The sequence below is a fragment of the Ambystoma mexicanum genome, chromosome 3p (genome assembly GCF_040938575.1).
Source record: "Ambystoma mexicanum isolate Mex_15411 chromosome 3p, UKY_AmexF1_1, whole genome shotgun sequence".
In the NCBI taxonomy this organism is placed as follows: domain Eukaryota; kingdom Metazoa; phylum Chordata; class Amphibia; order Caudata; family Ambystomatidae; genus Ambystoma; species Ambystoma mexicanum.
This window is the reverse complement of record NC_090925.1, coordinates 734,616,151-734,629,714: the sequence shown is the minus strand read 5'-3', so window position 1 is coordinate 734,629,714 and position 13,564 is coordinate 734,616,151. Positions and strand designations below refer to the sequence as shown.

Below are 13,564 nucleotides of genomic sequence, written 5' to 3'. Positions count from 1 at the left end.
CCAAAAGTAATAGCCTGGGGTACTGCAATTTCTCTGTGCCTAGTATCCTGGATAGTTTATGGCAGCACATCGACCAGAAGTGACAGATCTGTGGGCAACCCCAGAGGATGTGTATAAAAGTGACCTCCTCCCCGCACCTCAAACATTGTGAGCTGTCAATAGGACCCCATCGGAACAGCGAGACCCTGGGCTAATATACCCAATGGAGGATTTTAAGTTGCACCAGGCGTAGTCTGGAAGGTATTGCCACTTCCCATGGGAACATCAGGTCTTTGGGTTCGATGGGTCCCACCTCTGCCTCCCATTTAGCCTTAAGGGTGGAAACCTCTGGAGTTGCAAAAGCAGTTATGCAGTAGATGGTGGAGGTAACCTTAGTGGTTATGTGTTCTAGCAAAATGCTCCTCTCAAGGAGGGAGCATTGTGGTAGGTCAGGCTGGTTTGCGAGTTGTATGTGATATTTTCAAGTAGTGGTATCGCTCCGTGTCTGGTAGACCAAAACCCTGTTGTAATTCAGCAAAAGAAGAGGTGGTGCCCCCTCCCATCATATCACCAATGGTTTTGATGCCTCCGGCCACCCACCCTGGTAATACTGGCAGCTTATTCTTTTCAGGCAACAAGGAGTTCCCTCAGAGAGGTTGGGCCAGGGTTAATTGATTGTCCATTCCGCTGTATTTGTGAGCTGCTGTCCACACCTGGACTACGTGCTGTGTCCTAGATGGGGGAGTGGTGGGGTCCGTTGCTCCCGTCAGTATAGGTAAGAAAGTGGAGCCGCACCATCTATCCCCATCCCCTCTGCTCGAATACGGGGCAAATTTGGCTCCCCATGTAGTATGCCATTGATAAATGCCATTCGAGGTCAGGGATCTGCAAGGGGGCATGATGTATCGGAAACGTGGCAGTGCCAGCATTTTAAACGGGGCAGCCCTCCCCAAAAGGTTAACGGAAGGGATTTCCAGTGTTGGACATCCCTGAGGGAGCGATCAGTAATTAGATGTAGATTACGGGCGAGTTACAGTGTGTTATCAACGTCAACATGGACACCCAGGTATCGAAAGCCCTCTTTTTCTACTCAATATGGGTAATTCGGGGGGGATCGCCAGGTCTGTGCCCTAAACTGGGAAGAATACAGATTTACCCCAGTTCACTCATAACCCGCTGAATAATTTATTGTCTTGCAACCATTGTGTCACGATGGGGCATGAATGGGCAAGGGTGCCCAAGTATTCCAGTAAGTTGCCTGCATAAAGTAAAACTTTAACTTCCCAACCCTTCGGCCAATGGAAACCCCCCCCCTTGTCTGCAGTGTGTTGCTGGTCCCGCAATTGGTGTGGCCTTGTTGGCTCTCTGAGTGTTTTCTGACCCATGTCCAGGCCTCGCAGGGATCTGTGAAGTGCAGGGCGGACCCGTTGTGATATATTTTGAGCCGGGCCGGGAACAATAGTCCATATTTAACACCCAGAATTTGCAGCCACCTCTTCAATGGGTCAAACGACTGTCTATCTCGTTGCACCTCTCTTGTGTAGTCGGCGAAGAATGCAATTTTGGATCCGTTGTAGGTGATCGGTTCCATTGTGTAGACCATCTGAAGCAGTGCATCCCGGTCCTTGTAGTTGAGCAATTTTGTGATCACTGTGTATGTGGAGCCGTCCCCGTAGTGGGCATCTGATGAGCCCTCTCACTTGAAACAAATTTTGAGAATTTCTTGGGTGCCACAAGGTCAACCAGCCATTGCTCAAGAAAATGTTCCATGCTAGGACCTTCTGATTTTTTGGGGAGCCCCAGGATACAAACTTAGTCACGCTGAGAGTGGCTCTCCCCTTCGTAAACTCGACACTTCACTGCCCGGAGCCGCTGCACCACTTTTGTCAGCTGGTGCACCATGGTCTTCAGGATGTCTTTAGTATCTGATATGTGCTGTTCAGCTTCCCCCATGTGAGAGGATAACTTAGGCAGATCGTGCCGCAGAAGAGATACCTCCGAGCTGAGGCAATACATCTTCTCCTCCATAGAGGATCGGGAACCCATGATGGCAGCCATTACATCTTGCAGGGAGATAGTCCCATCCCCAGCGTGTTTTCTTCCTGCATGTTCTGAGTGCTGGGGGCAGTACTAGTTGCGTACTGGTTCATCTTACTTGAGTAGATTCTTTTTTAAATATCTTTAACCATGATGCGAAACGTCGATGAAGAGGGCGGCCGATAGGCCGCCACGGGGGCTTGTTCATCCAGAATTAGATCAGCTATCTGATGGTTGCCCTGTCTGCGCACCTTGCCTCTTGCTTTGTGTCACACCAGCTGGAGGGCTGGTTCGCCACCCACCCTCTTCTGGCTGTCTGTGTCTTACAGCCACTGCCTCTGTGTGTCCTGGTCAGCACCGTCATGTTGCCCCGGCAGTATGCTTGAGGCCGGTGTGTGGGGCCCAGCGGGTGCTGCAGGGCCATGGATGTTCCATAGTACAGGGGGTGCATACAGGGCTTTTCTTTCCCTAGGTTGTCCGGCCCCCTGCTAGGTTTGTGAATGTTCCAGTCTGCTCCGCAGCGAGAGCAGGCCCTCCCTGTCTGCCAGCCACCATCACCGCCCGACCGGCGAGGTGCACTGCAATACTGTGTTTCACAGGTCCGCTCCTGGCCATGCATGAGCTACTGCCCCTTATCAGGGTTCGTAGCTCTGGGAGCCCAGCATATGCACTCAAGATCTGAATAGTCTTACGAGTGGGGGCAGGCCTGCGTACTCCAGCCTTTGGGTTCTGTTTGCGAAGAGGTTTAATGCTGCATGACTTCTCTATGTGGTGAGCCTGTAGTCACACTCCCCGCATCTCACATCCAGGAGATTTTGTGGGGGGGCATTTCTACCCATCAGTCTTGTCCAGTGTCTCTTCATACCTGGCCGTCCAACCCGTCCTTTGTTCTTCTTGATAGGTCTCGGCACCCCCTGCTGCCTGGCCCTCACAGGAGGGTGTCACCAGTCGGGCTGTGGACGTCCTGCCCTCCCGTTCCCAGACGGTTGGGAGGGTCGCTGTTGTCCCCCGCCATGCCTCCTATCAGCGACTTCTGGGGATCGGCAGGCATGCAGACCACCCACTCAGTACCTGTGGCCGTATTTCCTGCTGCTCTCGACCTCGGTGCGGCTTTGGGGACCTGTTGTGGTCCGCTTCGGCACAGATCACTCATCTTTTTGCCGGAGAAAGGTTCTTTTGCCGTGGGGCCCTGTGATCCCCTTTTATTTGTCTCTGTCCGGAGGTCAGGCTGGTCGCTCCAGGTATTGTCACTTTTTCGGTACTGACGGGGATGCTCGGTCCTTCCGCTGGGTGCTTCCTGGGCCGAGTGAAGAGAATTCTGTTGATGTCAGATGCCCTTAGGATTCTAAATTATTTGAAACGTGAAGCGAAACCTCTGTAAAGGAACTATTTCCCTGAGAACTGTGAATTCACCAAGAGCAGGGAGCTATCCTCTTGGGGTTCTAAAGAACATGGTTATTCTTTGTTTATTCATATTGGTAAAGGAAACCAGGGTAAGCGAGACATTCCCTGGAACTGTGAATATTAACCACTTGGAACTTTTCCGGTGGATTTACATCTTTGTATTTACATCTTTGTTATAAAGTCAAACATTTGTGTACCGATCTAGAGACACTATCCTTTGCACTTTAGAGTTTGTTTTTAGAGCCTGAGGGCCAGAATAGGATTTCCGTCAGGGGACATATTCTTTCTATGGACATCTTGACAAAGGAAAGACCCCTTACTTTTTGGTTGAGGTGTGGAAATACCTCCTAGATTAAGGATAGTGAAGCATTTTCCACCCCTTATTATTTTGAATAAAAGTGTATAACCAAAACCATGAGTCCTCTTTGTCCGCATCTCATTCCTAGCTTCTCACAGAGATCAGATATTGCCAACATTGCAAGCTGAGAGAGAGAATAGGAAGAGAAGTAGGATGAGAATGATCGACTGAAAGAGTGAAATTATAAGGTGAGGGAAAGTATTTCAGTTTTAGTTGAACCGGAGACCATCGAGGGCTTGACCTCCCAAAGATAGCCAGAATTGAGTTGTGAAGGTGATCCGCAGAGGTAAAGAGGAACATTGTGAATATTCAACACTCAATGCAAGTCATAAGATAAAATAGTAGATTAACCAGAAATAGTAGAGGGGCTTCTTTAGAGTGGCTGATAGGAAAAGTAAAATACATTATTTGCGTTTTTAAAAATGTGACAATAATTGGTGGAATTCACATTTAGAGGAGAATTGGAAGCAAGTTGGATAAGTAAGAGGTAAGTATGCTTTGAAGCTCTCAGCGTTGGTATTTCTCTCGAGCAGCTGAGGTAAACGCACCAATAAAAGTGTTTCAATCTTGTTGAGAGCACGAGGGCCCAGGAGGGATCTGTCTTAATTTCATAACCAGTGATTATTGCCAAGGGCTAAGATTTAAGAATTGCTCAGTTCCAAGATCTCCCTTTCTTTGAAGTTGTACAAGTTAGATATGCCTGTCTCTGCTGCCTGCTAATAACCAGGAAAGCCAGCTATACCACCCCACCCCTGTACAATGACAACCCAGTTGATTTGGCTATAAATTACCTTTTGAAGCTTGTACACTTTCTCTTGCTTCCCATCCTGTGGATTAACATGTGATATGGATATTTGAAGAGCAGCCAGCTTCTGCCTTGTTTGAAGGCATCATGAAGCAAGACCAACAACAGACTTCAAAATAAAATACTTTATTAACTCAAATGTCTGGACGGTAGAAGGCCTAACTTGCCCAATGCGAAGGTGAGATTTCCAGACCTGAATGAAACTAAGGAAAGTCTGAGTCAAAGAGTTGAACTTTAAAAGTCTGTTTGTCCAAAACCTATTCTTGCCCTCACACCATAAACTAAACAATGTGTAGGGATGTCCATAATAAAGGAAATGGTGTTCAACTCAAATGTTCTGAGCTTCTTTCTCAGCTCAAGGCAAAACAGTTCCAAACAATCCTCGGGGGTTCCCTTCAACAAGTTTCAAGCAACAAAGATCAAAATCAAAAGGTCCTGAGGCTCTGTTCCCAAGGCCACCCATGTAGTTCCTCAAGTCCCAGTGTTCCCTTCCCCAAGACTTTAACTTCACCACCACAATGTCCTTGGCTCTCAGCATTCAGGGCTCACTGGTCTGGGCGCAGTTGTCAGACACGGTCCACCCATCGCAGGTACTTTGGCACTTGCTCCTGTGCACCAAGTCGCCTTCACTTATTTCCTCTTTATCGACCTCCCAGCATTATCTTCAGATTTATACTACTCATTGACCTCCCAGCATTATCTTCAGATTTATACTACTCATTGTCAGCCTTGTGGCTCTGCCATTACGTGTCTCACTCCTCTTGCTAGTCTTTGGCCTGGCCACACTGCATTCACTCATAAAAGTTCACTGTGGGAGTGGTTTTGTTCATACCCCACCTTCTTATGGCGCTCTGTCACACTTGCACCCTTTTCTGTCATTCGTTTTCACATAGGCACTTGGGCGATCCTCTGTTACTTGCTTTGCCCACAAAGTTTTGTTCCATTCAATATTTAATATGCTTAACTTCAAGGTTTCAGTCAGTTTGTTGTTCAATATGCATTCATGTTGCTTAATTTGAAGTTTCCATTCAGTTCATTATTCAATCTGCATTTGTTTCGCTTAATTGTTGAGGACCGTCCCACCCCGGCTGCCTCCTCTTAAACAAGGTCCCCTGCTGGTCTCTCCCTCGCAGGCCTTCCTTTTGCTCTTTCCTCTGCTCCACTGGTCTCCCTTTATACACCAGCAGCCCCTTGGCAGGCTGCAGTTGTGAATGCCGAATTGACTTGCCTGAACATAATTAAAGGGACTTGCCCTCACAGCACTTTGTAGGCACCTTCTCGTGCCAGTACTAATGTGGTGAAATGGCATAGTGTTCATTACTCTTAGTCGTCTCTTCCTTGTCTCAGTACTGTTAAGTGTCACATGTCGGGAAATGAGGAGAGCAGCTTTATAGCAACCCATAAAGGTCGGGGGAGGGTTAGGTTGATCCTCAACAGGGAAAGGGGATACCATGTCTCTCATGTGGGCACCCCAATCCCCAAGGACCCTCCAACCCAGATGATCCTCCCTCGCTTCTCCACCCCCAGGGTCGGGATCCAAGAGCGATGACCTTTCCCTGGCCATCTGAGCAGAGGATCCAAGGGGAGTAGGAGTGAGAACACCCTCAGATTTATCACACTTGTTGTTCGTAGTTTGTGTCATTGAGCCAGCTGTGGTCTGTTTCTGTGTGCTTTAAATGAACCTTGCAGCATGGGTTATGACTTGTAGAGCATACTATTGCCACAACATGGGCACCCTGGTGATAGATGTCAACAGAACAGGAAAAGAGCCTTCTTTGCCTGGGAAACTGACAGGTTTTAGCGCTTTGCCTGAAAGCTAACAGATTCTGAACACGGCTTTGGAAAGTGAATTCTATGGTCCTGTAGATAAGACTGGGAAGGAACCAACACCCATTTATGTTTCAGTTTGGCAGATGCTGTGATCGTCAGATCAAGTTGGTCAGAGAAGAGAACTTGGGAGGAGACCTAGTGACAGAACTTGCCTTTTGGAAGGATCGGACAAATGCCTTGTTAGCACCTAACGTCCCAGTTGTAGAACTTTGAATGGGAGGCACTTGCATTGAGCACTCTTTAAGTGAGTGAAGATAAAATCTGTTTTGGTCTTGTGTCCCTGTGGCAAGACTGCCATCGGAATTCAGAATTAGTTGGATCTGTCAGAGGAAGAAAATTGGGAAGCTCCGCTAAAGCGAGTTATCACAAAGTCAGGCATGAGCAGATACTTGTTATGCTGAGGGTGTAACAGGAAGGAACATGATGATCCTCCTTAAAATTTTCATCTTATGAACTGGAATTGCCAACTGGCTTAACCTGAGTGGATGTGGAGAGGTCCTTTCAGTTTTACTCCAAGGTTCTTAATGATTCGGACTGTGAAAGTTACTCGTTTTCAGAAAGGGTAAGTGGCATATTGGTGCTCTGCTTTGTCACCCTCTACACCTCCATCACAGCTTTTTAAAAATAAATGTTTTATTTGAAAATACTTATTTAACTTCAGTCACTGGATGTCCATCCATTGAATAAAAGCTTCAATGCTGTCCATAAACCACTAATTGCTATTATCCAGACCATGGTGTGTGTGGTTCGCAATTGGGTGATATCAATGGCATAAGCAATAACTGGAAGGATTGAGTGGATGAGACTGGAGAGTAGCCTGGAAATAGAAATTAAACAGTAAGGGTGACAGCCTAAAGGACTGGAGAACACCACAAATAAGGAAATTGAGTTCTCGGGAAAAGTGAATCAAGGAAATGCATTCTGGATAGTTGAACATGTTGGACCAAAAACGTGCTAGAATGGTGCCATAAAAGGCTATATCTACCAGCTGACTCATGAGAGTGATGTAGTTGTTGCTATCAAATGCAGCTGAGATTGAATCGAAATGGTCTGAAGTCGTCAAGAACTGTCTCTTGCTTGGACTTTGTCCCCTGTCGCTAGATAACCAGCTGGAAATTGGTTGAGAGTTCCAGAAGGCTTAATAAAGCCCTTCAGGGCAGAGGTTTGAGGAGCTTTGGTGAGGTTGGACCTGAGGGTCAAGATGGGTTTATGAAGTGTCTAAAGAAGTGTCTGCGTTATAGCAGCAGGGTCATTAGAACAGAGGAATTGATGACGGGGTTAAGTTCATGAAGGATATTCAATTATTGCCATTTAGTAAGGTGCTATACTGCAACAGGCCCCTTCAGAGTCCTACAGGATGGAATATGGGTATGGAGTGGGGGAAAGTTGGGACCTGATGAGAGACCAGGAAATGGCACAATTAAGCAATGTAAGGATCTGGTCAACATGGGTATAAAAAGATGGAACTCAAGCTCCTACAGCTGTCGGCTGATCTCAGAAGCATGACAATTGTTTTTTGTGTGCAGGCAGGGACCTTTTGGGGAGTGAAGCTGGTTCCCCTACAAGAGTTTTTGTGCCGGGGCAAGATAGAAATATTTGCAAGAAAAAAAGATAGCTCTTTACATAGTTAGAAAGATGGCTTAACTGCCCCGGCAGATGCCATGATAGTTAGACTAGATCTCAGAATTTTGAAAGGTTCTTTTCTGAGCTTTGTCAGCCATAGAAATGAGCATGGCACATTGTAAATGGCAGACCTTTTTTTCCCAGGAGCTCTGGTAGATTGGGACATCCATCAGTTCTCGGTAGAGACTCAGTAATGTGTCTGAAATAAGCCAGGCAGAGCTATGCAGCTACCTTGGCTTTTAGGCAGATGCCTGTCGGCACTAGCTTAAGGGGAATGGAATTCATGTCACAGGCAATACAGGTATATGACCAGTATCTTGGTTAGGGGGTGTGGCCTGCTGCTTTGGAGATGGAATGAACTGGATAATTCAAGTTGAGCTCATCTCCTTTCTCAGTTGTGGATTTTAGGTCCTCTAGTTTGCTCACTTGTATCACCCTGGCACATTTGATGCTTTCTGATCCCAGCTGCTCCCTGATTACCTCATCATGCAAAGCCCATTCTTGTTTTATTTTGCAGTCAGTCTTCCTGCCTCAAGGATACCCCGAGAGCGTGAGTGACGATTACCTGACCTACCAGATCTGGGATACAATTCAGGTGAGCAGGGACTTGGAGGGTGGACGGTAGCGACTGGGTGGAGGTACTCTGGTGGGAGATGTCACAAAGGCAGACGAGGGGGTGGGGGGTGTTCTTGGTTTGATGCCAGCTGCAGGATCTTATGAGCTTCTTGCAGCTTTGAAATCGACCCCTATGGGTCTGTTTTTGGTGGAATCTCTTAGAAGTAAATATAAATCTGCCCTTGAGACTAGAAAGAAGAATAATGTATCTGGAACGTGCTGGTAACTGCTACTGAAAGTAACCAAAGAGGTGATGGCTGGAAGGTTTAGAATAAATCTTAACCTCTGGCCTTGCTCTGGGCAACCCTCCAGACCATCGTTCGTCGCCTGCAGAAGGGATGTGACCTAGCAGTTCGCGTGGACTGTACCTTTGGGGGTGGCACCAAGCCTGATTTGCATATGGTCTTTCCGCTTTCTGTAACGGCTTGGCAGACAAACAACAATGGTCTGCAAGGTTGCCCAGAGCAATTGCCAGAGGTTTAAGATGCATTCTAAACCTTCCATCCATCACCTCTTTGCTTTTCCTAAGTGCAGTACCAAAGCTGTATGGATAGTCCACCAGAGGCCAGGCTAAAGCAGTTTAAATCCTACTATAAAAGAACTGACATGATATTAAGAATCTGGAGAATTGTTTCCAAACGCATACCCTGTGCAGGCTATTAACATAATTATAAATAGTCTCCTTTCTCCCTAAAAGAGGACTAACAAGCTTTACAAAAAATGGTACTGAGAAAAATAACGGGACCAGATAGATGGTACCTCTGTTGGCCTTTATAAATCTTTTCCCATCTCTGTGGTGCCCAATTAATTTACAGCAACTGTACCCAAAGAACAGTCCCATAGTAATATTCTCCCTATATATTAAAAGGGACAAATGAATTGTAGAACCTTAAAAATGTTTAGTAAGATTATACACACAAGGTTGTTTGCGTAGATAGAGGATAATGGTATCTTGTCTAATGTACAACTGGAATTTAGATTTAGGGAAAACTTGGGACTGTGTTCCAAGTTCTCAATTTAAATCTCCTCTGTAAAGTATGTCTTAGGATATAGAACTCCAATATATTATGCCTAAATGGACCTTAGGTATGTTGGTAATGTTAATGGGGAAATACTTTGGTCCACATTATACATCCTTGGCATGCCAACCTAGTTACTGGCAACAATTCAATTCAATCCATTGGAATACCATGGCCAACACGAGGGTCTATTTAAATGGGAAACTTATTACATTAGGTTGGAGAAGTGAGTGCTTCAGGGTTGCGTTTTGGATCCATGCCTTTTAACTTTTATACTAGAATCGACAGCAAACGTCCCAAGAATGTCTGGCAACCTTATTGCTTTGGTAATGTATGCAGACGAAGCCGTTTTTAAAGACAGGAGGTTGTACGTTTTATGGACCCTGGTTATACTTGTTAACATTATGATATATTCTTACAGACCTTTTTAGTAGTAGATACATTTTTCTTCAGGAGTACAAATATAACATTGTACTCCATATGATTACTTGGGAATAAGGTGCAAGCGGACATATGAAGACTGGCTTTAAAGATGACTCTGATTAATGGGGGGAATCCTAAGGTTACTTTATGGGTTACCTTTAAGTTTCTATTGATCGTGTAAGAAGATTTACAAGGCAAAAGCCATTTCTAAATGTAGTGCTGTTTTCTGGGGTTGTGGGAAACCTGACTTAATTTAAAAAGTAGAGCATGCTTTTTTAACAAAAACATTGGGACTAACAGGAACAGTCTTCATTTCATATTGGCTGGAAGCGGGCTTGCTTTGTGTCAGAGATAATGGCATATCAACTGACACTTCTTTGGGCCGCTCTTGGTGTAATGAAAAGGTTCCCCTTACTCTTGAAATAGTTGGTGACCTCCTAAAATCAGAAATTAAATCGAGACTCCCAGGGCTTCCTTATATAAAAACCCAATTACAAGCAGTTGGATTTGCTGCTTGGTATGACAACCAGGGACTTCTACTCAAGGATACAAAGTTAAAACTCCATACAGTCCTTATCAGTTGCTTTCCTAACAACAGTGAAAATGTGGAATGTGTACCTATGGATCAAGCTAATGAAGGCACCCTCCTATACACGTGTCCCAATAATAATAAAATAATATAACACACCCCTGTCAGGGAATGAGACCAAGAGATAGTTTTGCAAGGATAACAAAGTTTTATATAATATATAAAATGCCAGCAAAGAACTCTGCTGCCTGAGAGCTATCTGCCAAAAATTACACGAGCAGCACATTAAAAAGGGTAAACACATCACTGATGACGATTTGAACTAAGACAGATATTGCATTGCTGGTTGGAGGGGGACCTATGGAATGGCCAGCTCTATATAGGATGCCAGGCCCTAATTGGCTGTTGTTTTCCAGTCGATCTTGGTGCACATGGGTCAGCTGGGCTCATCTCTGCGGTGATGGTCAGGTTGACGGGTGTTACATTTCTAACTAATCTAAGCTAAACAACAGAAACTGATAAATCATGAATAATGGCAGATACCTGAACATCACATGCAAGGGGGTCTTTTGAAAAGAAGGGATAATATATTGACATGCTGACCTCCACATTCAGGGCTTCATTAATACTGCAGTCCCGTATACCACCTACCCTCCCTGGTGCATCATGATACGAACAGACGTGCATTACTTTTGAGAGAATATATTGCTGCTTGAGATTAGTCTATGGTGGGTGTTCTGGAATGACCAAGGCAAGGGGGTTTGATGTTTATCAACATAAAAGGAATTGAGGGGTCGGGCCAGTGGGTTCTCGTCTGGCGTGGTGGGGGGTGACGGGCACGGGCAGTTTAGTGGAGATGGATGGGCATTTGTGCGGGGGCCTGTCACAGTCCCATGTTTTCTGCAGAGCGCATTCTTTGAGACACAATACTGAGTAATTGCAACATTGAAAGAACAGTGAACGGATGAACTTTCGTGGGAACAAAACTCGTGCGAAGCTGGTCTGGAGTGTGGATGGCTTGGTGTCTTTGTGAGAGAGGCTGGGGGTACGAATGCCACAGCATCACCAAGTGGTGGATTTTAGGCCTAGTAAAAAGATGGCGTTTAGGCCTGGTACAAAATGGAGTCCTAATGCTGAGGCATGGGTGCCATTATTAGCCTACTTAGCTATGTTACAGGGCTCTTACCCTTACAGTGGTGGAGGGGGCGTCTCCCCTCATGGCTATGATGACGTTTATTCTCTTTGGTGGTTGTTAGGGGGGTGGGATAGGACCATCTCCTACCTAACACTATTTAGGGAGAAGATTAGCTGTCTTTAGTTACATCAAGGCCAACCTTGTATTATTGCCCGATACAGGCTTTGCCTATCTTTTTGGTTACTATCAGATGGTCAGGCGCAGACATACAAGATATTTTTTTCCCCTCTGATATTAGTTGGTCGAAACACTAACCCAGTTTTTTACTTTTTTCTCAGTCATGACATAACCTGAGAACGTTGTACTCATAGCTGCATCTTTTGGGGAAGGGCTTTAGGCGGTTTAGAGCTGATGCTTCACACCTTTTTATAAATGCTGGATGTATTAGTGTGCCATTCTGTGGCTAAAATTATATTATCTGTTCTTTGCGTACGATAGAGTATGTTGAAAGATAAATTGTTTATGTAGATGTGTTTATTGTATGGGCTTTTATAATGTGTCTTTAGTTTTACATGTATTTTAAATGGTGTTTTTCATTCCTACTTATATTTAGCATGCTACTTTTTTCATTGTTGCTTTTTCTTTTTAGCTTTTAATGACTTGACCTAAAATTGAGCATAACACATGATTGAGGCAGAGTTAGTTCAGGATCTTAGTATGACGAGCAATGCAGAGTTACTTAGTTGGGATACTGCACTGAGTGGGTGAGGACACAGAGGATGACCAACCCCAAACTAGGGAAAGAGCTTGGATGGATGCAAGGTAGGAGGGTACTCTGCTCTGCATCACCCCAACCATTTGAAGTGTACAGTGCTTTGTAAGTGCAGGAAGCAGTGCACTCTTGAACTAACTACACATCCTCCCAGTTGCTTTCACTGAAGCCAAATTATTTGTACCAGACAACACCCTGTCCAGTCTTCCAAGACCATACAGTTCATCCTATGCTCACCCTTCAAGACAGTCGCCCATTCCTTATTCTCTGCAGACTACATTGCTTTTTACTTCACTGCCAAAATTGATATCATTAGTCTCACCTTCGTCCTTGATGTTTCCCTCTTCATTAGCGTCCCTATCCCGACCCCCCCCATTATTTCTACCTACCATCTTCCACTGTCAAATTAACTTCAATCCCCGTTCCTTTGACCATTCTAGCTTGCATCTGACCCATGTTCCTCTCACATCGAGCATCCTATTGGGATTTTCTTTTTTTATAATTAGTTTTGCTACAATGGTTTTTTTCAATGTTGTCGTAGTGCCATTTAACATTATTAGTTTATTAGTCAATTTAGTTACCATCCTTTTTTAATTTCTGCATTGTTTACTTATTTCTAATTCTACATTTTATATATGTTCTTCTTTATTTTTCATGTATTACTTAGAACCTCTATTGTCATCAGCATGATTCTTCTCTTTTGGTCAGGACACTGAACGAGTTGACAACCTAGATTGACAGAGGCTCTACAGGGTTTGAGGATTTTAGGGGAGATAAGGTCCTGAGAGTGGGGTAGAGGGGCAAGCACAATAATCATCACACCCATTCTCATAAAATGATGGAAAGACCCACATGGAATTGTTTCTAGGAGAGGTGTTCTAAACTCACTCTTTGGAATATTCGCTGATACCACCATACAGTTGAAAATGGGCGAGCCTTGATCCCACTGTGCAGCAGGAGCTTTACATGGGCAAAATCAACATTTGAGCTGTCTTGGTGTTCTAGGGGCCAATGAGAGCTTTTTTGATGATGGCG

General features: G+C 45.0%; 1 protein-coding gene across 3 annotated transcripts in view; it reads left to right on the top strand.

The window, feature by feature from the left end:
- The window catches only part of RUSF1 (RUS family member 1), a 525,229-nt gene that overhangs the window by 71,912 nt on the left and 439,753 nt on the right, over positions 1 to 13,564 (top strand). For all 3 annotated transcript variants that reach the window (XM_069651622.1, XM_069651621.1, XM_069651620.1), the window contains exon 3: positions 8,554 to 8,631. In XM_069651622.1, the coding sequence (XP_069507723.1) occupies positions 8,554 to 8,631 (78 nt within the window). The remainder of the gene's footprint in view (positions 1 to 8,553; positions 8,632 to 13,564) is intronic.